Source organism: Cibotium barometz, chromosome 49 (assembly GCF_041138505.1).
Source record: "Cibotium barometz isolate CiBa-2024 chromosome 49, ASM4113850v1, whole genome shotgun sequence".
NCBI classification, from domain to species: Eukaryota; Viridiplantae; Streptophyta; class Polypodiopsida; order Cyatheales; family Cibotiaceae; genus Cibotium; species Cibotium barometz.
Window position 1 is genome coordinate 44,056,829 of NC_141094.1, and position 25,454 is coordinate 44,082,282.

The window sequence follows — 25,454 nt, forward strand, 5'->3', positions numbered from 1 at the left end:
AACATAGAATCAGAACATGAACTAGGGCCAGAAAGTACAGTAACGGAAGTATCTCTCAAAGACAAATGGTTGGCTGCCTGCGTCTTGGGTTCAGCATTGGTCTTAGCACCCTTCTTCTTCGGGCACTCGTTACACATATGTCCTTTTTCTTCGCAGATGAAGCAACGTCCCTCCTCCTTGAGCTTCAAAGCCTTGAAGAGAAGGTTTTTCTTTACTGGAGTCGAAGTAGAATTCTTCGAAGATTGGTCCGAAGAATTTCCTTCGGTCGTACAAGCCATCGGCACGGAGAACTTTCTTTTGTGCTTGTTCCCCTACTCGGTCACGGGTTTGGTTTTGAAAGAGACCATTGTATCGTCATAAATACGAGCAGAATGAATGGCCTCGTCCAAAGTTTTGCATTTGTTGTTTTTGACCTGTAAACGGTAGGAGTCGGGTAAACCTACTACGAAGAAACCCAAAAGAGTAGTAGAATCCATCTTCGTAGCTTTCTTCTGCAAGTCTCTAAATTTCTAGAGGTAGACCTCATAAGTGAGGTTCTACGAGGTCATGGTCAAACTGACAAACTGAGCAACGATATCGTAGTCATCCTCCTTCTTGAGGAATTCTTTCTTAAAAACTTCTTCAAACTGTGCCCATAGGTTTGAGTTCTTTCCACCAGAGCAAAGCTTTGCCCGAGAGGAAACCTGCTGCTAGCTAAATCTTTTTGCCATCGTCATATGGGTGAAACTAGAAGTGGACCTGCCACTTATGTAGCCATTTGTCCACAATCTTCTTGGTACGCTGCTTTTGCTCGCCCCCAAACTGTTCCGGACTAATGTTCGGGCCTAAAGCAAATGCCAAGGTAGACAAGGTAGTAGTTAATAAAGAGATGGAATTCTGTAAAGCCTGCATCTATGCGGCAACTTGTGCCTGAGAAAGAAGCTTCGAAAGTAACTTTAAACTCCTGGAAATCAGATTTAGTTACAAAATCTTCAAAAAGATTGCCATCAACAACCCCGGTACCTGACAAGTCTTCACGTTCACGAATGGGTTCCATCTCTGATTCTTGGGTTGACATCTTGAAGAGGGCAAGTGAGAAAAAAAAATCTTGGCTAGAAGCAAGGAAAAGTGTTATAAAGCTTGAGGAGATGTGTGGCAAGAAGCCCACTTTAGGTGTATTTTATAGGCCTCCCCCAAAAGCATGTGTGTTCTCCCCCAAAAGCATGTGTGTTTGTGTTGCTTTTGTGTTTTTTTTTTTACATGCTAGAGGACTTTTAAAAGCCACACATAAGGCTTATAAAAACCACTCTAAAAAACACATAGGTCACACATAAAAACCATGATTGTTTTTTTTTAATTAAAAAAAACCACGTAAGGTGTGTAAAAAAAATATGGTGCTTTTTGGTGGTTTCGAAACACACACTATAGGCAGTTTTGTATTAAAAACACTAGCTGCGTTTAAAAAAACGTAAGGTGCTTTAAAAAAAATACAGAAAGCAACGAGGGAGACTTTAAAAAAAACGGCGAAGGCGGCTATCCGCTGCCCGCCACCTATCGACTAAAGGAAAAACACGTCGACTTCTTCGCGCAACAGCAACGTCGCCCCCCGGAAAAAAAAATCGTCAACCAGTCGCTCTCTACGTCGAAAATCCCCTGAGTTTTCCACAAACTGCCGACAGCCAACAAGCTGTTTCTCCATCTCTTTTTTTCTGAATCGCTTAGCCAACAAGCTATTGCTTGTTGAGTCACACAGTCGACTAGTTCTTGCTTTTCTCTTTCTCTTACTGATTCACAGCAGCCTCTTGCTTCTCACCTTGCCAATAAAGAACTCTCTTCAAATACAGTTCAAATCGACCCTTTGCAAGACCAAAACCCCAACACGGGTTCCAACGATGCAAACATAATACAATACACTGAATTCTGAAAAAACAGCAGTATACACGAAAAAACAACACTCATCTCTAACTTATACCTCTTCCTTTGACCTCGTTCTTCTCTACCTACCGACTTACACGCTCCTTGAGGCATGCTCTGATACCATTGTCAAATCCCCACGGATCTCCTCGTAGAACGACCTTTGAACATGACTCGAAACCTGCAAAACAAAGCCAAATAACGTGAAGGAGGTGCAAGCCTAACCCACCACCCAACCATGACAGCCGTGGGCAAAACCAACAAGTCTTGGCTATCCCCACCGAGCCACAAGCTGAGCTAACTAGCAAGACGCACCGACCAATCTCTACCCCATGACATCCCATACCGCCAAGGAGCTACCCTCGCGGGCCTCAAGACTGTTGCAAGCCTCGGCTGCATGAAGCAGGTGCACGTCTGCACTAGATCCAGGCTCCTGACCATAGAGCTCTCACAAAGACTAGTGAGACTCTATGAACAATTGACTAACCTTGGCCACCCTTTTATAGGCTCTTGGCCAATCACTGGGCGTCCACACTTGGGCACCTGCCATCCATACTTGGGTGCCCTCTTGTCAGTCTATCCCTAGCCCAGCTCGCCAACCAGCCTGCCTAGCTCCAAGCTTCCCCAAGCCTCGAAGCTAGTCTTGTGTGCGTGTAGCACACGATAGATACACTCTGTGCACATGACACTAGAATGTCCGGCTCTTCGACAATCCAACCACAAAGTCCATAGAAATGTCCTCCCATGGCAACTCTGGAACTAGCAAGGGGTGAAGCTTACCGGCAGCTTTCTTGGTGTCTAGCTTTGACTTCTGACAAACCTAGCAGAACCGTACATACCGATGACCATCTTGCTTCATGTGAGGCCAAAACAAAAGACAAAATAACTTCTCCATTGTCAGGCCCTCACCACGGTGTCCTAAAACGGGAACATGTGTCTCGTGTAGAAGCACTTGGCGGAAATCACAGACCTTGACAACACAAAGTCAATCCTTATAGTACAACCACCCATCCCAAATGGTGTATTCTGAAGCAATGCTATACACGCCCTGCATATACAAGCCTATATGGATACACGGCCAACCCCTTCTCCACACAGTTCATCAATCATCACTGTGAGTTTACTCCCAACAACCACTGTCTTCGTAGTTCCAAATCAGCCATCGAAGCTCACTTCACGCAGGTGCGGGACTTTGCCATCTATTGTATCACTTCAGTAATACAATATCCTTCTCTATCTCTCTTATTGTGCAATTTGAGTTTTGTAGATTTGTGCCGTGAAAGATCCAACATCTTGTGAGTGTAGTGTTCTGTTGTATACAACACACGTTGTATTCTCTTACACCTTCTCGGCTGAGCATGCAAAATCCAGGCCAAGGGCATCATATTTCAGCTGGAGGCTCAGACGATCTGCCGTTACTCTTGCTCGATTTCAATAAGGGCCACCACAGAGCTGATTGCACCTTTTTGAAGGGCCCCCATTCTTCATTCATATTTCACTCTTGCCTCCCCTGTTCATGAGCAAACACAGCAGTAGAGATCACAGAGCAGCCCAGGATGCAAATCCGTAGCATTTTGGAGTAGGACGGAGTACAGCACATAGCAGGACTGCTGGTAGGCGTGCAAGATCTCAATGACAACATCAATTCAGCCATCCCAGGTGAGTGGTCGATACCTCTTCTAGGTGATCTTCTCCTCCTCATGGCATCCCTTTGTGAGTCCACAGGAAGACCTTCCTCCAATGGTCCTCTCGATTGCGCCTGTCACACGATGCCCACCAGGTTGGACCTTAGAGCCTTCAGTCATGGCTGCACCTGGCAGATCAATCCCTCCCAGCACAAGGCAGCACTGAATTGCTGGGCTTTGACACTGGGTTCCGCAAGATTTTGAAATGCTTTAGTTTGAACACATTATTCACAAGGGAATGAGCACAAGATCATATCCAACAACTGTTCGATGTCCTTTGCCACAACCAAATGTCAAGAAGATGCACGTGACCAGAGAAATTCCTCTTACTTAAAAACTTCTTCTGCTGCCTTGACTACTTCGATGGGGTTGGTCTCCACAACTTGGCCACCTATTATAATCTCATCTAACATGGTGTGTACCTGCAGAAAAAAAGAGCATAACATTTTAGATGAAACAGAAATGCATGTGCAGGACTTAACATGCAAAATTAGATAGCAGAAGGAAAATCAACATGATAAAGCTAGAATGTGAACTCCTCACAGTCTCTTACTCATCACACGTGACACAAACCCTCCTTCCTCACATCACACATCCATTTTTCCCACCTCATGGGCCCTCCAAGACATAGACACCACCTTGCCCACCATCATAACTAGGGTGGAGACTAGTTCCACATGGTTCCTCATTATAGAGGAGCAAAATGTGATGCTTGAAGTTTGCAAACACAAACATCTTATTTTCTCCCAAGTAAGGCATCAAAGTGATGAAAACTAACACCCCCCTTCCCCCTTCTTCTTTATCCCACCTTATAATGTTCCTACCCCCCTCAGCCTTGCAAGCATTCTGTGCTCTGCCACGGGTAGAGCCCACCCACCTCAACAAAAAGACAATACTTGCCTGCAATATTTCACTTTAACTTCTTTCAACTAGGGTACAGGTTTTTTAATCTGACGTTCGGCACCCCTTCATTAATGAAGTGTAGGTTGTCCCAAACACTCGCATGTGTGTAAGTGTGGACAACCCACCACATGTCAACTACATAGTTGGACAAATAAGAGGGACACTTGTCAAATAGCATGTTTGGACACACAAATTGATTCTACTTGTCTTTGCTCTCTACCTCCTTACCTAGTTGTTGGGACTGGTTTCTGGCCTCTTTCTTGAGTTGTATCATTCCATATACATGCCCCGGAGATACTCTACTATTGGTTGGCCCATTTCAGGGCTGATTTGAAGGTTCCATAATGCCATAGTTGCCAAGTGTTTCATGAAACGTGTTTCATAAACATTTCTTTCAAATCCCAAAAGTTTCAAAAACGTTTCATACGAGGGGTACAAGCCCCAAAATTTATATATAAGTTTATAATATGTAAAAAAATATGTTGCCTTCCTTGCAAAACAATATTGAACATGCATCATTTACAAATTAAAACATGTTTACAAGTTAAAACTAAAGAATCTGGGAAAAAAACACTTAAATTGTACAGTTTCCAGGTGGACACGAATGAAACGCGTTTCATTTCATTCAAACTAAATGAAACGCGTTTCATTGCAGCTATGCTGATAATGCTGTCCGGACTGTTTTGAAGCTATGAGGATGCCCTACCAATACACAAGCATGGGAAAGAGGTAAATTCAACATATATTCTTTTATGCTTCAGTTTTGAAGATTGTTGCTTTGCAGAAAGAAAAGCTTGTTTCTCATGCTGAAAATGTGGGAACAAGATCTTGAGAGCTAACCTCAGACTATTTACTTAAGAGTGGTGATGTAATGAGAAAGCGAGATGAGGAATCGGTATTTCAAGAAGCCGTCACGATCACCAATTCATGAGAAACCAGCAAAGAGGGTTCAATCTACAATTCATGGTGAAGAATATTTAGTCACGTCACCCCATCCTTCCATGGATCCTGGAGAGAAGTGTGCTCTTTCCGCCCCCAAGAGAAATATTCAGTATGCAAAGCATGGGGCCAAATTAAGAATCAGCCCGCTCTTTTTATGTTTGATGATTGTGCCACTCATAACTTCATCTCTACACATATGGCAGCCACATTGGGCATTGAGGTTGGGGACATTGGAACCCCAAATTGAAGCAGAATCTGCCTTTGTGGGAAAGGAGGTGCAGGTTACTCCACTTATTGGAAAGTTACGTGTGCATATTCAGGGATATCTCGATCATGAGCATTTCTTGGTTGCTCCACTAAATGGATGTGATGTGTTACTTGGCAAACCATCGCATCACCGTCTTGAGCCTTTCAAGGACTACAAGACTAATAAGATTACTTTCATGCATAAGGGCCATAAGCATGTTATTGATGCTGGCAAGGAAAGGGATTCAATCCCAATTGTATTCCACATCCAAATTAATAAAGCAATGAAAAAGAGCCTTTCCACGTACTTGGTTTTTGTTCGAGATAATGTAAAACATAGATATGTTCATGTGGATACTCTAACACAAGATAGGCTGAAATTCCTAAATGGCTTTAAATATTGTTTTGCTGACACATTGCCCACAAAGCTACCTCCAGAAAAACTGGAGGATCATCACATAGACCTTGTGCCAGGTAGTTCTCCACCTAACAGACCCGCATATCGTATAAGTGCCGCATAGCAAGAGGAGATTATGAAGCAAGTAAATGAGCTTTTGGAGAAGTGTTTGATTTAGTCGAGCTCTTCACCATTCTATTCTCTCGTGCTTCTAGTACAAAAGAAGGATGGATCTTTCCGAATGTGTGGATTACAGGGCTTTAAACAAGCTCAAATCAAGAACAAGTTTCCTATTCCACATATTGATGATATCCTTGATAAATTGGATGGATCGGCATGCTTTAACCATATTGATTTGAAGAGTGGGTATCACCAAGTGTGTGTAGTATCCCAAGATGTACATAAGACCGCATTCCATACAGCTTTTGGTTTGTATGAGTACTTGGTCATGCCTTTCGGTCTTATAAATGTCCCCGAAACATTCAATAATATGATGGACCGAATTTTCCGACGACATCGGAAATTTACAAATCCTGTTGAAACCCCAGTGAGTAACATATTTGCTATCATGGCATTCTCTATCATCTGTGACATATTTGTTACTTGGGTCTTAATGCAAGTGTCACGCACTTCCTTGGGCAGCCCACAACAATACTTCTCAACTTGCTTAGACAATGGCACTACACGATAAGAAGTAACAGGGAGTAAAGCTTCCCAAAACTTCTTGTTATAATCCTCCATATTCTCATACTTCGATGCATCCAACTTATACCACGTTGTCTTTACATCCACCTCAAATGTAGATGTGAGCCACACAGAAGAGAACACTTGTTTAAACTATACCCAAGTAGATGGTGCTATGCCTTGCAAGAGAAGAGTGGACCACCACTGCAATTCATTGCCCTTGAGAAAAGTCGTAGCTTTTCTCACTTTCGAGGACTTAGTGTAATTGCCACCAGAAAAAGCAGCATCAAACTTCTGTAAAAAGGTAAGAGCCTTGAGCCTGTCTTTTGTCCCACTGAATGTGTCAAATTTCACTGCAGCTCCCCCTTCCTTATAATCCTTCGCCTTACCCAAAGGCGTTAGATTATCGTAAGAAAGTGGCTTTACAAGATTGCTACCCCTTGCATTCATGCCTTTCGGTCTTACAAATGTCCCCGCAACATTCAATAGAATGATGGACCGAATTTTCTGACGACATCGGAAATTTACAAATCTTATTGAAACCCCAATGAGTAACATATTTGCTATCATGGCATTCTCTTTCATCTATGACATATTTGTTACTCGGGTCTTAATGCAAGTGTCACGCACTTCCTTGGGCAACCCACAACAATACTTCTCAACCTGCTTAGACAGTGGCACTACACGATAAGAAGTAACAAGGGGTAAAGCTTCCCAAAACTTCTTGTTATAATCCCCCAGATTCTCATCCAACTTATACCACGCTGTCTTTACATCCACCTCAAATGTAGATGTGAGCCACACAGAAGAGAACAATTGTTTAAACTATACCCAAGTAGATGGTGCTATGCCTTGCAAGAGAAGAGTGGACCACCACTGCAATGCATTGCCCTTGAGAAAAGTCGTAGCTTTTCTCACTTTCGAGGACTTGGTGTAATTGCCACCAGAAAAAGCAGCATCAAACTGCTGTAAAAAGGTAAGAGCCTTGAGCCTGTCTTTTGCCCCACTGAATGTGTCAAATTTCACTGCAGCTCCCCCTTCCTTATAATCCTTCGCCTTACCCAAAGGCGTTAGATTATCGTAAGGAAGTGACTTTACAAGATTGCTACCCCCTGCATCCATGCCTTTCGGTCTTATAAATGTCCCTACAACATTCAATAGAATGATGGACCGAATTTTCCGACGACATCGAAAATTTACAAATCTTGTTGAAACCCCAGTGAGTAACATATTTGCTATCATGGCATTCTCTATCATTTGTGACATATTTGTTACTCGGGTCTTAATGCAAGTGTCACGCACTTCCCTGGGCAACCCACAACAATACTTCTCTACCTGCTTAGACAGTGGCACTACACAATAAGAAGTAACAGGGAGTAAAGCTTCCCAAAACTTCTTGTTATAATCCTCCAGATTCTCATCCAACTTATACCACGCTGTCTTTACATCCACCTCAAATGTAGATGTGAGCCACACAGAAGAGAACACTTGTTTAAACTATACCCAAGTAGATGGTGCTATGCCCTGCAAGAGAAGAGTGGACCACCACTGCAATGCATTGCCCTTGAGAAAAGTGTCAGCTTTTCTCACTTTCGAGGACTTAGTGTAATTGCCACCAGAAAAAGCAGCATCAAACTGCTGTAAAAAGGTAAGAGCCTTGAGCCTGTCTTTTGCCCCACTGAATGTGTCAAATTTCACTGCAGCTCCCCCTTCCTTATAATCCTTCACCTTACCCAAAGGCATTAGATTATCGTAAGGAAGTGGCTTTACAAGATTGCTACCCCCTGCATTCATGCCCATACTGGGTCAACACTGCAAGTTCCCACACCCTGCATACCATGCAGTCTTGCTGACCCTCCCAGGTTTCCAAACATGCCACTGTGCATTCCGGGCTGCATGCCCCCATACATGTTTCCTTGCATTCCGGGCTGCATACCACCATACTGTTACCATATTATAGTAGTGATGTGTGTGAACACACTTAGGACCGCCGGGGCACTTTTTCCCTCACTAGGAGGTTTTTTCCCCCGTGCATTGTATATACGCCCATCATCTTCTAGGGCTTGTTATCTTTCATTTTTGGCACTCATAATACACTACTGTGTTGTGCTCAAGCTTCCTCATCTTCTTGAAGTTGTGTGTGCATTCCTGCAACCCTAATTCCAACAATTGGTATCAGAGCAGGCTTCCTCCTCCCGGGCAGCATCACCGGCACCTGCCGCTTTATCTCCTCCGATTGCGACGAGGTTTCACGAGCGTCTGCAGGTTAGTATATGCCGTGGGAAAGCCCAAAGGGCTTGGTCATTTCAGAATTTTGATCTGAAGTCATTTCGCCCTCCGTTTTTGCATTCCAAGTACTGCGCAGGCAAAATCGTCCTACTGTGCAGATTTTCTGTCAAGATTAAAATCTGCAGGACAGGTGCCCATTCATCTGTTTTGGGCTGTGCTACATAGCACAGGTCGATTTTATACAGGTTTACCTCTTACAGACAGCATTTACATCTAGTAGTACAGTCATTGGCCATGGCTGACAACAATGATGTATTCCGCATGTTGGCTGCTGAGGATAAGTTGGATGGCACCAACTATCCATTGTGGGCATATATGATGCGACATGTATTGGTAGCAAAGGGGTTATGGAACATTGTGCAGGGTATTGATGCACGTCCTATTGTGGCTGGGAATGCTGCAAACACATCAGAAACAGGTACTGTTGATGATGGTGCAGGCACAAGTGCTGTAGCAGCTGTTCGAGAACCACCACTTTCAGCAGAGCAGATTCGTTGGGATGGTAGAGATGCGCAGGCTCATGCCTTGATTGCGCTGTCTGTCAAACGTACCATTATCCCACATATTCGCTCTTGCAGGACTTCTAAGGATGCTTGGGATGTACTTGCCACATTGTATCAGGCAAGAAATGAGGCTCGTGTTGCTTATCTCCGAAAACAGTTGGAGAGTGAGCATATGAACAAAGGTGATTCTATGGATAGCTTTTTGACAAAGATCAAGGATTTCAAAGAGCAGCTCATTTCTGCAGATGAAATCCTGTCAGACAGTTCACTTGTGCAGACTGTTTTGAATGGTCTACCAGATTCTTATCAGGGTTTTGCTTCCACTCTTCGCTTGATGATGAAAGGCAATCCCAATGCCTTATCATTTGAGGAGTTAGTTTCTGTTTTGCTGCAAGAAGACCAGTCAAGGCAAAACAGGAATATTATGCGTGTCGCAGATCAAGCTTTCGTTGCTAGTCAGAGAAGCGGGAAAGGTAAAGCAGGCTTTTCTTCTAGTAAGCAGAAATCTGCAAATGCTGCGCAACCAAAGAAGGAAGACAAAGATGAGAAGAAGGGTGACAAACAGAAGACATTTTGCAAGTACTGTAAGGGAAATGATCATGTCATCAAAGCGTGTCCTAAGCTGGCTGCGAAAGAGGCTAAGAAGAAAGAGGCTGGTATGGCTGTTGCAGATGCCTCTCCTTCTAACAATGAATCTGCTAATGTTGTGCTAGATACAGAATGGGCATTCAATGCGCAGTGCAGTTATGACCCATCTTTGCATGACACATGTATGTCTGCAGCAGTAGATTCAGATGTATGGTACTTTGACAGTGGTGCCACTAAGCATATCACCTCGCAGCGCAGTTTATTCACTTTCCTTGAGTCTGCTCCCACAGGGAATACTGTCACTTGTGCCAATAACTCCTCTTATCCCGTTGAAGGAGTTGGACAGATTGTGCTGAATGTTGCAAATGGCAACACCTTTACACTTTTTGATGCATTGTATGTGCCAGGGATCAAAAAGAATCTGCTGTCAGTCTCCGCATTTGCCAAAACAGGTTTGGTTGTAAAATTTGTGGATGACAGATGTACTGTTCATGATCTCTCTTGTGGTGACATCATTGTAGCATCTGGTTCACTATGTCGAGGGCTGTATAAGCTCAATATGGATGGCAAATGTGTAGAGGATTCAGCATGTGCTATTATGGATACGCAGGCTATTTCAAATGCAAAACTGTGGCATGCACGTTTTGGTCATCTGAATTTTGCAAGTTTGCTGCGCCTGCAGAAATCTGAAATGGTGTCTTCTTTGCCTAAGCTTGAGGCACCTGTCAAGCATGTTTGTGAGGGCTGCATATTGGGTAAAATGCAGCGTGCTTCCTTTCCCAAAGATGGATCAGTGAGAGCTGAACGCAGATTGCAGCTTGTTCACAGTGATGTTTGTGGTCCCATGCAAACTCCATCATTTGGAAACTACCTTTACTTCGTGACTTTCATTGATGATTTTACCAGGCATGCATGGGTATATCCTTTGAAGGCAAAGTCCGAAGTGTTTTTGTGCTTCAAACAGTTTTTGGTTATGGCTGAAAATGTGTCAGAAAGTAAGATGGGCACCCTCCGTTCAGATCGGGGGGGGAGTATATGTCTTCAGAATTTAATGCATTTCTGGCTGAGCGTGGGATAAAACACCAATGTACAGTGCCGTATACACCACAGCAAAATGGTGTGGCTGAGAGAAAAAACAGGTCTCTCATGGAAATGGCAAGATGTATGGTTAAGAGTCAAAGTCTACCACATGGTTTTTGGCTTGAGGCTGTCATGTGTGCCACTTATGTACTAAACAGGTGTCCCACCAAAGCATTACAGGTTGTCACTCCATATGAGGCTTGGCATAGCCGCAAGCCATCTGTTGGCCATTTACGTGTTTTTGGTTGCCTGGCATATGCATTAGTGCCTGTGCAACATCGCAGAAAATTGGATGACAAAGCTGTCAAATGTATTTTTGTTGGATATAGTGCTGAAGCCTGAGAGCAAAGGCTATCGTTTGTATCATCCACAAACAAAGCGCATTTTGGTTAGCCGTGATGTTGTATTTGTGGAAGATGCAGTTCAGCCCTTGGTTTCATGTACTAAGGAGACAGATATCAGCTCACGTGATGTCTATGATACATTGTTGCCTCTTTTCAGTGGTGCACAGTCAAGTGCAATACCTCATGAGGCAGTTTTTCAGCCTATGCAGGTTTTAAATGATGGCACAGATCAGCCTATATCTGATGCAGATGTGCATGATGCACTTGAGGATGAGAGACAAGAGATTGAGGGCTCTAGGAATATGCCTAGATGGCTGGTGCAGACTTTGCGTGACAGCAAGTTGGATGCCCCTTTGTCTAGTCGCACTCGTTCTGGCTCTCATGGTGCCTCTTATGCGTCAGATTGTTATGCATTGGCTGTTTCTAGTATGTGCGATGAAAGTGAGCCTGTTTCATTTGATGAGGCACAAAGTTCAGAAAATTGGATGGCTGCTATGCAAGCAGAATACGATGCTATTATGAAGAATGGTACATGGTCTTTATGTGACTTGCCCCCTGGCAAGAAGGCCATTGGCACTAAGTGGGTATACAAATTGAAGCGTAAGCCTGATGGCACAGTGGATCGCCATAAGGCTAGGCTTGTTGCAAAAGGTTATGCTCAAGAGAAGGGCATTGATTTTGATGAGACTTTTGCTCCCACATGTCGTATGACCACTGTTCGTAGCATCTGTGCATTAGCAGCTCATAATGGTTGGAATGTACATCAGCTGGACATAAAGACTGCGTTCTTAAATGGAGATTTGCATGAGGAGGTGTATGTATCGCAGCCTCGTGGTTTTGTTCAAAGAGGGCAGGAAAACAAAGTGTGCAGGTTAAAAAAGGCTTTATATGGTTTAAAGCAAGCTCCACGAGCTTGGTATGAAAAAATACATGCATATTTGACTGCACATGGGTTTCAGAATAGTCCAACAGAAAGCACTTTGTATGTTAAACGTGTGGATGGTGTACATCTAATCATTGCTCTCTATGTCGATGACATGCTGCTCACAGGACCAAATGAGAGTCATATTGCTGATTTTAAGGCTGATTTGAATGCCTCTTTTGAGATGTCAGATTTGGGGCATTTGCATCATTATTTGGGGATACAATTTAAGCAGTGTGATGGAGGTATTGCTTTGTGTCAGACAAAGTATATTGAAACATTGTTGCGGAGATTTGGCCTTGAAGACTGCAAGCCTATTGCTACTCCAATGGAGACAGGTTTGAAGTTGAGTCTTCATGATGCTGGAGATCACTTTGATGTCACACTCTATCAGACAGCTGTTGGTTGCCTCATTTATGTATGCATTACGAGGCCAGACATTCAGTTTGCAGTCTCACAGGTGAGCAGATTTATGCATAGCCCAGGCATTAAGCATTGGCAGGCAGTGAAGCGTATCTTTCGCTATTTGAGTGGTACTCGGCATCTTGGGTTGTTTTATCCCAAGGGGGGATCATTGCCGCCAGATTTACATGTTTTTTCAGATTCTGACTGGGCTGGTTGTTATGACACACGCGTGTCCACGAGTGGTTTTTGCTTCATGCTTGGAAGCTCATGCATATCATGGTTGAGCAAGAAGCAGCCTACTGTGGCCACTTCTAGTTGTGAAGCTGAGTACAGGGCAGCTTTCACAGCTACGGTTGAGTGTGTGTGGCTCAGACGCCTTATGGCTGATTTGGGTGTTGGGCAGCCATCTGCCACCACCATCTTCACTGACAGTCAGAGCGCATTGGCAGTTGCGCGGAACCCAGTGTTCCATGCTCGTACGAAGCACATTGAGGTGCACTACCATTATGTCAGGGAGAGACTCTCTGCAGGAGAGATCAGTTTGGCTTATGTGCCAACACAGGATAACCTTGCAGACCTTTTCACAAAGGCTCTGCCTCGTGAGAAGTTCGAAGCTTTTCGCAAAGCTTTGGGCTTACTCCCTTTTGTGGATTCGTCCACATAGCTAGACACTTCCCTATACATGAGTGCTAGCTCTTGTTCACCGCATCACTCCAGGGGGGATTTGTTACCATATTATAGTAGTGATGTGTGTGAACACACTTAGGACCGCCGGGGCACTTTTTCCCTCACTAGGAGGTTTTTTCCCCCGTGCATTGTATATACGCCCATCATCTTCTAGGGCTTGTTATCTTTCATTTTTGGCACTCATAATACACTACTGTGTTGTGCTCAAGCTTCCTCATCTTCTTGAAGTTGTGTGTGCATTCCTGCAACCCTAATTCCAACACATACATACTACCTTGCATTCATGGCTAAAAACTAGCACCAAAATTTCCTTGCATTCCGATGCCTCCATGAGAATAACCCCCATTCATAGATTGGAACACGGAACATCCGCCAAAATAGCATGGATGCAAAGATTGCTACGAAATAGGTGGCTGCCCAAAAAAGGAATTACATGGGTTAGCACCATAAGTGTTTTGCATGTTGGAAAACTGTCCAAAAGCAGGATCCTATGGGGTAACACTATTGTTGACCTGAGGTCGGTTCTTAAAATGCACCTGCTACTTCTTCTTTCTAGGTTCAGAAGGGACCCTCATAAATTCAGCAAACTTCTCACTTTGCATGAGCTGCATGAGCACATCCACTGCACCTACCAATCAGGCTTTGAATTGGACATCCTCTTCATCTTTACTTGGCATCTCTTTTGGCTGCGTTACATCCTCATAACGTGCATCTGCTGCAATGTAACTCACGGCGGTGCCCGAGGGACTAGGGCCTTTGACACACTTGTTGATACCATCAGTGCATATTAAAACATTTAAACATGGCGACAGCCTTAACACATATCCATCATCACTTTACATAAAACATAAAGCTGGACAAAACATCCACAAATGCTGAAAATGGAGCTTGCACATGTGACACCGCATAGAGGCCGGAATGGGCTGACCCCCCCCCCCCTCTTGGAGTATTTTATTACCCAAGGAGAATAATATGATGTACAAGCTTTCAGGGCCTTACTCTCCCCACGGGATATGCCGGATTATCCATATACAAATGCCATAACACAGCCCAACACGAGGCTACTGAGCCGGAACACATTCTGTAGAAATGCCAAGCCAACAATATAATCCATATACCTCTGTGTGGGTACTGATTCTTCCCCAAACACCACGGGTCTTCATGCAATAAAGCTGGTACAACAAGTTCAGCTCTCCCTTTAGCCGCTACAATAGGTAGTGGCTGGTATAGCAAGTACAAGGGCTGGTACAGCCAGTACAGTGGCTGGTATAGTAGGTACAAGGGCTTGTACGACCAGTACAATGGTTGGTACAACAAGTACAAGGGCTGGTACAACAAGTACAATGGCTAGAAATCATAATAAATGATTAAATACCCTTGCCTTCAGTATTTCTTCGCGATGGAAGCCTCCAAAACAGTCCCCAATAGTCGATATTCTTCATGGGCAACCTTCAAGGGAGAGAGAAAGAGAGTAGCCATCATTAGGGCAGCTTGTAACGGTGGTAGAGGCTAGTGTGCAACAAGAGAGCCTCTTTTTTAATGAAGAGAGAGGACTCCAATTTATAGATTTGGGGCTCCCATGAGTGAAAATGGAAAGAGAAGGCTGTGATGACAAGTGGAGAGCCACACAAAAGCTGAAGTGACAAGTGTGAGGCCACTTGTCTCACTTTGATTCACTTTCTAACAAGTGTGAGGCTACTTGTCTCACTTTGATCCACTTTCTTGTCACATGTCCCAATCTAAGAGATGGGTTCTCCCGTAATCTTTACCTCTAAAAATATCCCAACTAGTAAACATTTTGTCATAGGCACTTTGCCAACTCTTGGTATCTGCTCAATTCTAGATGTAATGACGCGAGCAGAATTTCCATCGGAGTCGGGCCAAAAATAGCAACTCTCCTAAATTTCAGGAGTGTGGTCCTTTGTATTCTAGGATAATCCCCCATTCCCAAAGCTTGTACTTTCCAAATATTTAGACATCCTGGAGTCCACCAGACCCCTTTCATACTGGGAAATGTCCAGGCTAGTGACATGTAGCATGTTCTTCTGCATGTATATCCTCAAATTCGGTCCTCTCAGGAGTGGTCTCCTGCTCTTCCTCTTCCTCATAGTCATAGTCTTCCTCTTGATCACGAGACAACCACAAGCTCAACCCCTTGGAAAAGTTGGTGATGGTCCCGACAACGGAACCTTGAAACCGGCCTTCAGTTAAAACCAAAGTGCGGTAGACTAACTATCGCACTAACACGGCTGTAAATCAGCAAAGAAAACAAACAAAGAGGGAGCTAAAGTGCTCCTGCAAATAGTACATGAACACCGATTGGCCCCAAACCTTGGTGCCCCTTCCAGTACAAGAGTTCAGCTGAATACAACAGCCATACATGGCTGAAACATATGCATGTCCAAACTGCCAGTCCTCTGGTCCTCTTAGCATAGAGGTTTCACATAGCCCTGTGCTCAAAACACCACATTGTTCTGCACCTCTAATTTGCCAAGAAGATACATCCACGAGGCCTTGAAAACGCAGCCAATTGGCCCATGGGCACAGCCATAAAACAGCCCACAAACTCCTCCATAAGCATTCCAGATTTGCTCCTGTTTCTGCCCTCTTGGTCTGCAAATCCCTCCTCTCACAAGGAACCGAGTGAAGAACCCCCGAACAGCCCACAAACTAGAAGAAAGAAGAGCTTCGAGCCCTTCAGCTTGCTTGCTCACGAAGGGATGCTCAAATACATGAATTCAGAGTCTCCATAGCCGTCAACATCATCCTATGCTTGTTAGCGATGAGAGAAAGAAAGAAAGATATATTAACGTCTACGAGAGGCCAAAGTCGGCCTATGAGACAAAAAAATAATACAACTGTGTTCTTCCGGTCATCGGAAGAAAAGAAAGAGAGAAAAGAAAAAGTGTGCATGTGTCTGGATACAACTGTGAATCATCATGGATCGGTGGAGCCCATATACAAACAATATAAAGGGGGGTGGGGATGTGGATGGAGTGCTAAGGCAAGATGCATCTCTATATGCTGAAGGGGTAGTACAAGCATGCTATGCAGATCTATGTCTAACTCCATCCAGTGCCATAAGAGGGATATAAGATATCATACATCGCCGATGCTGAGGCTGTGAGTAGCGTGAACATGTACCCTGAGTCTGGATGAAAGCGATCTAGCCTCTCCTATGTCTCCCTCTGGTGTCTCATCCGGATAGCTACTATCTCTCAGTGAGACGGAGTCGGGGTGCTCTGTGTCCAGTCTGTCTAGGTCTCCTCCTAGCTCTCAATTCCTCTGCTCTTTGTGCGGTCACCCCACGTGGTACATCAGCTGGCACTGGCATAGCTCTCTGGAAGAAATCTGTGAGCTGGGACTGTCTCCCACTCCTAGTGGGAGCGGGTGTCTGGAGGAGTCTCTCTCGAGAACTATGAAGCTCTAGTAGTCTGCCAAGCTGTCTCGCTGGTCCAAGGCATCCATCAACTGATGTAGTGAAGAGTGCTCCTCAAACAATCCTGCATATCTATCTCTGACCCCTTGGTGGCCTCTACATCTACATACAAAGTGATCCTCAGTCTCCACCTCCTCGCGGCACAATCTGCATATCCGCTCGGCTCTGGGAACCCGTGCCGCTCTCCCGGCCTCTATCTCTAGCTGACGTGATGAGACTCGTAGCTGTCCAATAGCAACGCGAGAGCTGTGTGGCATGTATACATCCATATACCACGGTCGCTGTATAAACCCATCCCCTGAGATGCTCATAAAGTGGTCTCTGTAATACAGCATCTTCGGTGGTAGTGTGCTCTCTGGTGCTGTCCATGTCTCCTATATGTAGCGCTGTCATATGTCCTGTCTCGTCACTCTGTTCCTCTCATTGAGAGAGAGGTGACCCCGTGGAGCAGACTGATCATACTGAAAAGGTGGCAACCGCTCAATGTCTATCCCATGATGTGAGAACCACTGTAGCATCTGTGCATACCAAGATCCAGTGTGTCCAGCCTCGGCCAGCTGTCTAGATGCCTCAAAAGCTCCGCGGGATAATCTCTCCATGGGCATCTCCCTCATCCTGTATATAAAGGAGATCGTCTGGAACAATGCCTCCACTGCCATAGGTGGTGCAGCAAACTCAGCTCGAACAATGTCGTGCGGATGGATGGTTTGCTGCGTATCATCCTCGAGAGCATCAAGATCTGTGCTCTCTCTAGCTGTACCCATGTGGAGGCTGCAAGACCTGGTGCCCAAACCGCTGCTGCATACATCAAGGCTGGTGTCACTAATGTATCAAAGAGCCACCCCTTCGTACGGGGTTCCTGAAAATGTGCCTGATGACACTGACACTCAAGGCCAGCAAGAGCTACATACCCCCAAGTCACTCTGTCTCGGACTGCCTGAGCCATGGAGAAGCGTCCAGCTTAGCTAGTAAATGTGATGCCAAGGTAAACATAAGAGCTCACCACCTCGACCCGCCCTCCTGCTAATCTGAGAGTAGTGTGGCTCCTGACTGCGGGTGAGGTGTGGAAGATTATAACCTTGGTTTTCCCAAGGTTCACTGTGAGACCCTGCTGTGCGCAGAAGTCATCAAGAGCCACAAGGTGTCTTTGAAGCCCAACCTGCGTGTCGGATACCAAGGCGATGTCATCAGCATAAAGCATAACATGGACAGTAATACCTAATAGCTCAACCCCAGAGCCTCCTCCCTGTGTGATGTAGTCGACCACCTCATCAATATAGAGCCCAAAGAGCAGGGGGAGAGCGGACACCCCTGCTTCACACCAATGGTGCTAGCAACTGTGTCGGACAAGCCTCTTAGGCATCGGACTCTCCCAAAGACCTGCTCATATAGCCTGTATATGCCCCACATCATGTCTGAGGGTATGCCTAGTGTCTGTAGTCGTCGAAAGAGGCGCTCTCTAGGCACAGTATCAAATGCCTTGCGGAAATCCACAAAGCAACAATGTGGTATGGGACATCAAGGTTAAGATATAAGGTACTTCATTATAATCATGTGCGTATCCCTTGGGCTTGGGGGTGATTGGGTGGATGAGTTATGCCTAGTTTATGCATGTTTATGCATGACAATTATCTAGAGAGATCTTAGGGTTTTAACAGTGGTATCAGAGCAATCTCTAGTTAATTGTTGTTGTTTTTTGCTTTCTTATTTCAATTTTTAGCATTTTTTTAAGATAAATTTTAATATTTACTAAATAAAAATGTTATTTTGTTGGTTCGTTTTGGTGATTACGCACGTAGATCGTCGATATGGCAGTTGAAATGCGTGTTTCTTCTATTCAATGGACAAATCGACGTTGGGGGGAATTTCGTGAGTTCAATGCTATTTTTTTCAAAAAAAATTGATTTAAAATAAGCATTTATAAAACTTTTACCAAAATACCACACATTTTACTGTGGATATTTGTGGTAGAGTGAATTCCCTGAATTTCTATAATTTTTTAGAATTCTTCCTAATTATTTAAAAAATTTAGAGTATTTTTATTTAAAAAAATTATACATTTTGACGGATTTTTCGTAGAGATGCTATCAATTTTCTGTAAATTTCTGCTGAAATGCAATATGGGACAGTCAATTGATGCATTGAATGCTCTCCCGTGTGCATGGGATTCTCTTTTTCTCTCAAAACTGAAATTTTCTTCTTTTTCTCTCTCACGTGTGGGAATGCCTCTTAATAGAAACAGTTTAATTAAGCTTTAATCATAATTAAATTATAATTATGATTTAATTAAGATTTTAATCATCTTTCTCTCAGTTAACAAAGAAGAAGGGGATGAAGAGAGAAGAAAAGATGAAATAGTAAAGAAGAGAGGAGAGGGCTCCTCCATCTCCATGTTATTTCGTAACGCGCGGAAGAGGGACTGCGCTGCAGCCTACCGAGCGAAAATCGCTCCCCTCCTCTCCCATAAAATCGTTTTTTTTTTAAGCTTTGAAGGATAAGCTTAATAAAGTTTATAAAAAATCTTCTCTAAAATTTTCTGAATTTTTTTTTCTCTTGAAGCCTTTTGGCTTTCCAATTTCCAGAAAATCTATTGACCTTCCGAATTCCAGGGATCTTTTGACCTTTCGGATTCTGGAAACTTTTAACCTTTCACATTCCGAGGCTAACCAGGCTTGTGAGCATGGAAGCATGGAAACAAGCTCTAGTGAAGCATGGGTTAGGACTAATCTTAAGAGTTGAGGTTAGGATTAAGAATCCAAGGATCACACATGGAAAATGGAGAGTCAAGAGTCACTTGAGGACCCTCTTATATAATAGGGACATGGGACACACTAAAGGGAGGCTAGGTTATGTTATGTTCTCTTGTGTAGAGGATTATATCTACTCTCATGCCATTTCACACTACAGCTACATGCTGCTGGATTGGAGTCATACCTTTTGGTGGAATGGAACATCAAGGTTAAGGTATGAGGTACTTCATTATATTCATGCGTGCATCCCTTGGGCTCGAGGGTGGTTGGGTGGATGAGTTATGCCTGGTTTATGCATGTTTATGCATGACAATTATCTAGAGAGATCTTAGGGTTTTAACAGTCTCCTTTGAGAAAAGTCTGTAATTCATGATCCAATTGCTCAGTGGCAAAAGCGGCTGCTATATAGTCCGGCAAGGTAGCATCATGGTGAGTATCAAGACCAGACTTGTAGATTGGTTGAAGTCCAAACTTGAACTTCCTTTTCTTCTTGGATTCACCTCCACAACAAGAATGGTGAGACCTCCAAGTAGATCTTCCACAACTTGTTTACTTATTTGCACGAACTCATTGTCTTATCTCACTTACTCATGATCTTCTCCACGACATTGGGAGGCAAAAATTGTACATAAAATCTCTCTTTAAAGTCCTCCCATGTCCGAACGAGGCTACTAGAGAACTTTTTTGTGATCCACCAATGGGCAGCCAAGCCCATTAGAAATATGCTCACATGGCGAATCTTTGAAATTCCTACCGAAGGCAAGGTCAAACTGGGCTATAAAAGCCATTGCCTTGCTTGCATCATAATCACCATGATAAGTTTCAAACTTTATAGACTTACCACCTGCATTGAATTCCTTAAGCGTCTTAGCATGGTGACCCTCATCTTCCAGCTTTCTCTTCCCCTTATCCAATGGGACAGCAGTAGGTGCATGTATAAGACCCTACAAGGATCCTTGCATGAGACTCATTCATCATGGGTGTACTCGGTGGCATGAGTGGCAGGTGATACATAATCAGCTTTGGCTGTCCCAACGCACAACTTTCAACCCATGACAGATCTTATCTCTAGCCGATTCCATAAACAAAGCATGGCAGCTAACATGTCTATCACTTTCCCCATGGGAAGCCTACATCACATGTACATTTATATCATGTTTATCACCCTCTTTGCCATGTACATCCCTTTCTTTTCCCGACCCATGCGGGATGGAGGCTTGCTTGGAAGTCACAGAAGCCTCATCTTTGTGCACATAAGACTTTATCCCGCGAGACATAGCATTACTTGTCTCCACACGCAGGGGTTCTTTCACATAGAGTTCACTTGTGTTGCTCTTCACCAAATCTCCAATGCATATAAGGTAGTTCACATTGTACCGCTCACAAGCAAGTGCTTGCACAGGGAGCAAAAGCGAAAGTTATCAAATGTCTACGTCAGCAAGATAGGGCTGCCCCTTGCCCCTTTCTCATATTTTGGTCGTGGAGGCCATGAGTTGGGCAACTAATGTGGGTGTTTCTCCCTTCCCATCGTCCTTACAGACAAGATCAAGGGCACATCCTATCTTGAGACTTCATGCTAGAATCTTCACTAGTTTATGACTGCAAGAAACTTTATTTGGATTCCTAGTACTACAAGGTACTCAAGTGCATTCACCTATAATATGTATCAAGCATTTTAGCCTGCCCATACAGATGTGTGTGTTGGGGGGGTGGGGGGGATTTTAGATTTTTTTGGTTAAGAAGTCACATTTACTCAAAAAAGCTCAATTTCTTGTGCACATACACGACCCACAAGGTTTTACACACAATATGAGACCACGTGCATATGGTAGACAAACCTTATTGAAGTTGTACACTATATCCAGTTCACACACATTCTTGAAGCACGTGTCCAATGACTCCACAAAAACTGAACAAATTATCACACATCAGCGGCTGTCTTCCAAATATCAAATGCTTCAAAGCACTAATATGAAGAATTCACCTTGGATTAGGTCAAGAATGCCCAGCTCGCTTTCAGCATTGTCGATAACAAATACAAAGTATAATGTGGCATAATGTTTATACACCAGTTTTGTCTCCTGTTAAACATCAAAAAGCCCTAGAAAATTATAATCTTCTTTATTGCAAATCAATGGCAGCAAAGGTGAAATTTGCGCCCCATGATTGGATCCACTAAAATCACCATGATTTGTGTTAGGAAAATTCACGAAGGGGCATGTACTCACGGGACCAAAAATGTCATCAGCTTCTACAAAACTGCACAGGTGCTCAGCCCTGCTAGCCAGAACTGCCAACACCAACAAACAAACAAACAAACAAAAAAACAAAAAACAAAAAAAAAAAGCCCTTAGGTGCATAGAGATACTCTCTCCAAATTGAACCACGTTAAGACATAATCCCCGCCCCGTGAAAAGGATAGAATCTCACCTGCCCATCCCTCCTGGTGGGTGGGGAGACCCACCGTCCCTCGCGGGCAGGGGAGAGACACCCTCCCCTCATGGTGGCCCCACCGTCCCTCATAGGCAGGGGTGGGGAGAGACACCCTCCCCTCATGGTGGGGGCAGAGACCCCCCGTCCCTGTCCCCCCCCCTCCCCCCTCGACCCTCCCATCCAACAGGCGGGGGCAGGAGAGATGTCAATAAAGACCCTAAAGCATTCTACATCAGATTTATCATCTAAGCATACATCTAGATATGAGGGAAAACATGTCAAAGATTGAGCGGGTGAGACCTGTGTAAACACTTCGAATTATTTCTTGCTGCTTGTCCACACGCTGCCATTCAAGGTAGCATCGGTGGTCCGTTAGACAGACAGAGGGCGATGAAAGCAGATACGAAAAGGAGGTGAACTGAGCACTTACGATAGGGTCGTAGAATTTGGTGAGGCGAGGCTTTCCTTGGGTGTTCAACACCAAGACTGCGTGGATCATATTTCCCACTTCAAGAGAAGACCCTTCAATAAAACAAGTCTCCAAACATTTTGTAATCTGCATGTATTGTTTAGTTCTAGCAAATTGATTTCAGAGCTTTGTAATATATGGATTTGATTAATGAGTAGCAAAAGTGCCCACACACTCTTGTAAACATGCATTTAGTATAAGTGTACATGTACAAATATGCATATTATAACCACCACACTTTCATGTGGATGGAGAGTCGGCACACTTCCTCTCCAAAAAGAAGAAATGTGCCCTTAAATGGAAGATCGTAAATTTGTGGTTCGGGGGCTATCCATGACCAATTTCGTTTTGTTTAATTATATTTTTTCATAATTTTTGTTGATAAGAAAATAGAAGGAAAGCCATCATACTTCGAAAGCAAGAAAATCACAAGTCCGTCATCCTGCTTTCGAATGGAAAGGAATCAAAGAAAGTACGGGTGAGAATATGTCATTCATTCGAGAAGCATCGATGCCTCGCTTCCATAATCTCCAAAGACACATCTCAATTTCTTTAAATCCTTCACAGTATGTACCAACATGTGCTTGTCTTTATCCTTTTAGGGTTCATGCTCTCTAAGGCATGGGGAAGCATGGGTTTTAAGGTGGTTTTGGGAGGGTATGGAGGAGGAGCCATGCACTGTTGAATGACCTTCAAGATGACTTGATGAAGCGGCTAGGTAGATGTTACAACCTCGTGGATCTCCTAAATGCATAACACAACCCCCTGTTGAAAGGGGTGCAGGCTAGCTCACCTCCTGACCGTAGCTTCTATGCTTCGAACCACCCCCAAGCCAGGGGCTAAGGTCTAACTCCCACAGATCCATGCCAGTACTTCAGCATACCAATCTATATTCTAGCACACACATAGCTCACCTCCCAACCATAGGTTCTATGCTTCAAACAACCCCCAAGCTAGGGACTAAGGTCTGACTCCCACTGTTCCATGCCAATCCTTCATTATACCAATCTATACTCTGCCACACACATAACTGGAGTCTTGGTCGAACTCTATGACAACAATAACCCATGTTGCCCACTATCGCTATAAATAACCATTCTATTATAAATAGCTAGTACACATGGATTTATTAACAATAACCTTGGCCAACCACATTAGCGTGCTTTCTCCAGGGCTCCCCTAACCCTGTCGAATTAGGCCATTAATCTCAGCACTAGATACATAACACACTTCCCCTCCTCAGTTGTTTCCACTCTTGGAAAGAAAATCTATCTAAGAAAGAAAATTGGGAAACCTATGTTGTAAACTAGCAATTGTCTCCCTTATGCACTTTCCACTTATAACTCAACAATATGAACTAACTAAATATGCAATCATTGTTCCTACAACTATCTTAGTGGAACTAAAACTAGACCAACTCAAACCAGAGTCATGAGGAACACAACAATCCCTCAATCCAACTCCCAAGAAATCAGATAATCTAGCATCACAGAGATAATTATCGTAGCCAATCATATTATCTATCCTATCAAGATTGGATAATTCCTCGTACCACCTAGGGGATATAAAAAATACCTTCCCTCTCTGAGAACCATAGAACTATCAGATATCTGAACACTCTCGTCATAAATGTCCTATGAAGGTGTCCCCATGAAGACTGTTGGATGGGGGAGTAGATGCTTTGCACACACGGAGACATACACATACATATCAAGCACAGAGTGCAAGAGAGAGATCAGAAGCGATAGCTAGACGTACTCGATAGAGATAGATCATGAATATATGTAGTACAAAGTACTAGTAGCCCTAGCCCTAGGGCTGACATGGCTAACACACTAAAGTGTGTTCACACAAGGAAAAAACCCATGCAAAAAGTGCCCGTATGTAGGGTTGTTCACATCAAGACTTCTAAGGCTAACAAACCCCCCTGAAGTGAATGGTGTAAACATGTACAAGGTGTAGCAAACTAGCCTGGTAGAGGTAATAAGTTCAAAGCCTCAAACTTTTCCCTAGAAAGGGACTTGGTAAACCCATCTACCACATTGGCTTATGTAGGCATATAAGTCAAGGTAATCTCTCCTGCATGGAGCCTTTCCCTAACATTTTGATAATGCACCTCAATGTGCCTTGTTCACACATGAAATACCAAATTCCGTGCTACTGCTAATGTGCTCAGACTGTCAGTGAAAATGGTGGTAGAAGACGGTTGTCTAACACCAAGATTTGCCAATAGACAACGAAGCCATACACACTCCATAGTAGTTGTGAATGCTACCCTATACTCAGCTTCACAACTTTAAGTGGCCACTATTGGCTGCTTCTTGTGCTGAGCCATGAAATACATGAATTGCCAAGAAGCAAACAGTTACCACTGGTTGACACCCTAGTGGCATAACATCATGCCCAATCACTGTCAGTGTAGGCAAACAAGCATAAAAGAAGACGCATTGCTATAAAACAATGCAAAGTTCTAAGTGCCTTCAATGTAATAAAAGACACGTTTCACTGCTTGCCAATGCTGAGTGCTGGGGCAATGCATAAATCTGCTCAACCGTGACACTGCATATTGAATGTCAAGACAGGTAGTGCATAGATATATATGGCACCCACAATAGTTTGCTGATAAGTGACAACATCAAAAGGCTCAGAAGAGTCCTCAATGTATCTTCTCTGTGAGAGCATGATGCCCCCGAGTAGTGCGTGCCATATGGCGTCCTTAAAAGAAGGCACTTACCATGTGCTACGAGTCCTGGCTTAAAATAAAACAAGTGCTAGTGAGAAAAGAAACAAAACTT

General features: G+C 43.9%; 1 protein-coding gene across 4 annotated transcripts in view; it reads right to left on the reverse strand.

The window, feature by feature from the left end:
• The window catches only part of LOC147610616 (Clathrin adaptor complex small chain family protein), a 38,847-nt gene extending 16,071 nt beyond the window's left edge, over positions 1–22,776 (reverse strand). Inside the window, exons 1-7 of one of the 4 annotated variants that reach the window (XR_015264018.1) lie at positions 22,621–22,775; positions 22,491–22,533; positions 21,986–22,047; positions 21,742–21,838; positions 21,596–21,666; positions 3,909–4,000; positions 3,568–3,761 (exon numbers count right to left, since the gene is read on the reverse strand). Coding sequence is in view for 3 of the 4 variants with exons in the window: in XM_086786110.1 (XP_086642236.1) it covers positions 3,905–4,000; positions 21,596–21,666; positions 21,742–21,838; positions 21,986–22,047; positions 22,491–22,533; positions 22,621–22,752 (501 nt within the window). In the remaining variant the exon portion in view is untranslated. Of the gene's footprint in view, positions 1–3,567; positions 3,762–3,904; positions 4,001–21,595; positions 21,667–21,741; positions 21,839–21,985; positions 22,048–22,490; positions 22,534–22,620 lie in introns of those variants that run through there. The other 3 variants (XM_086786109.1, XM_086786110.1, XM_086786111.1) reach the window with 3 other exon arrangements.
• Positions 22,777–25,454: the final 2,678 nt, after the last annotated feature.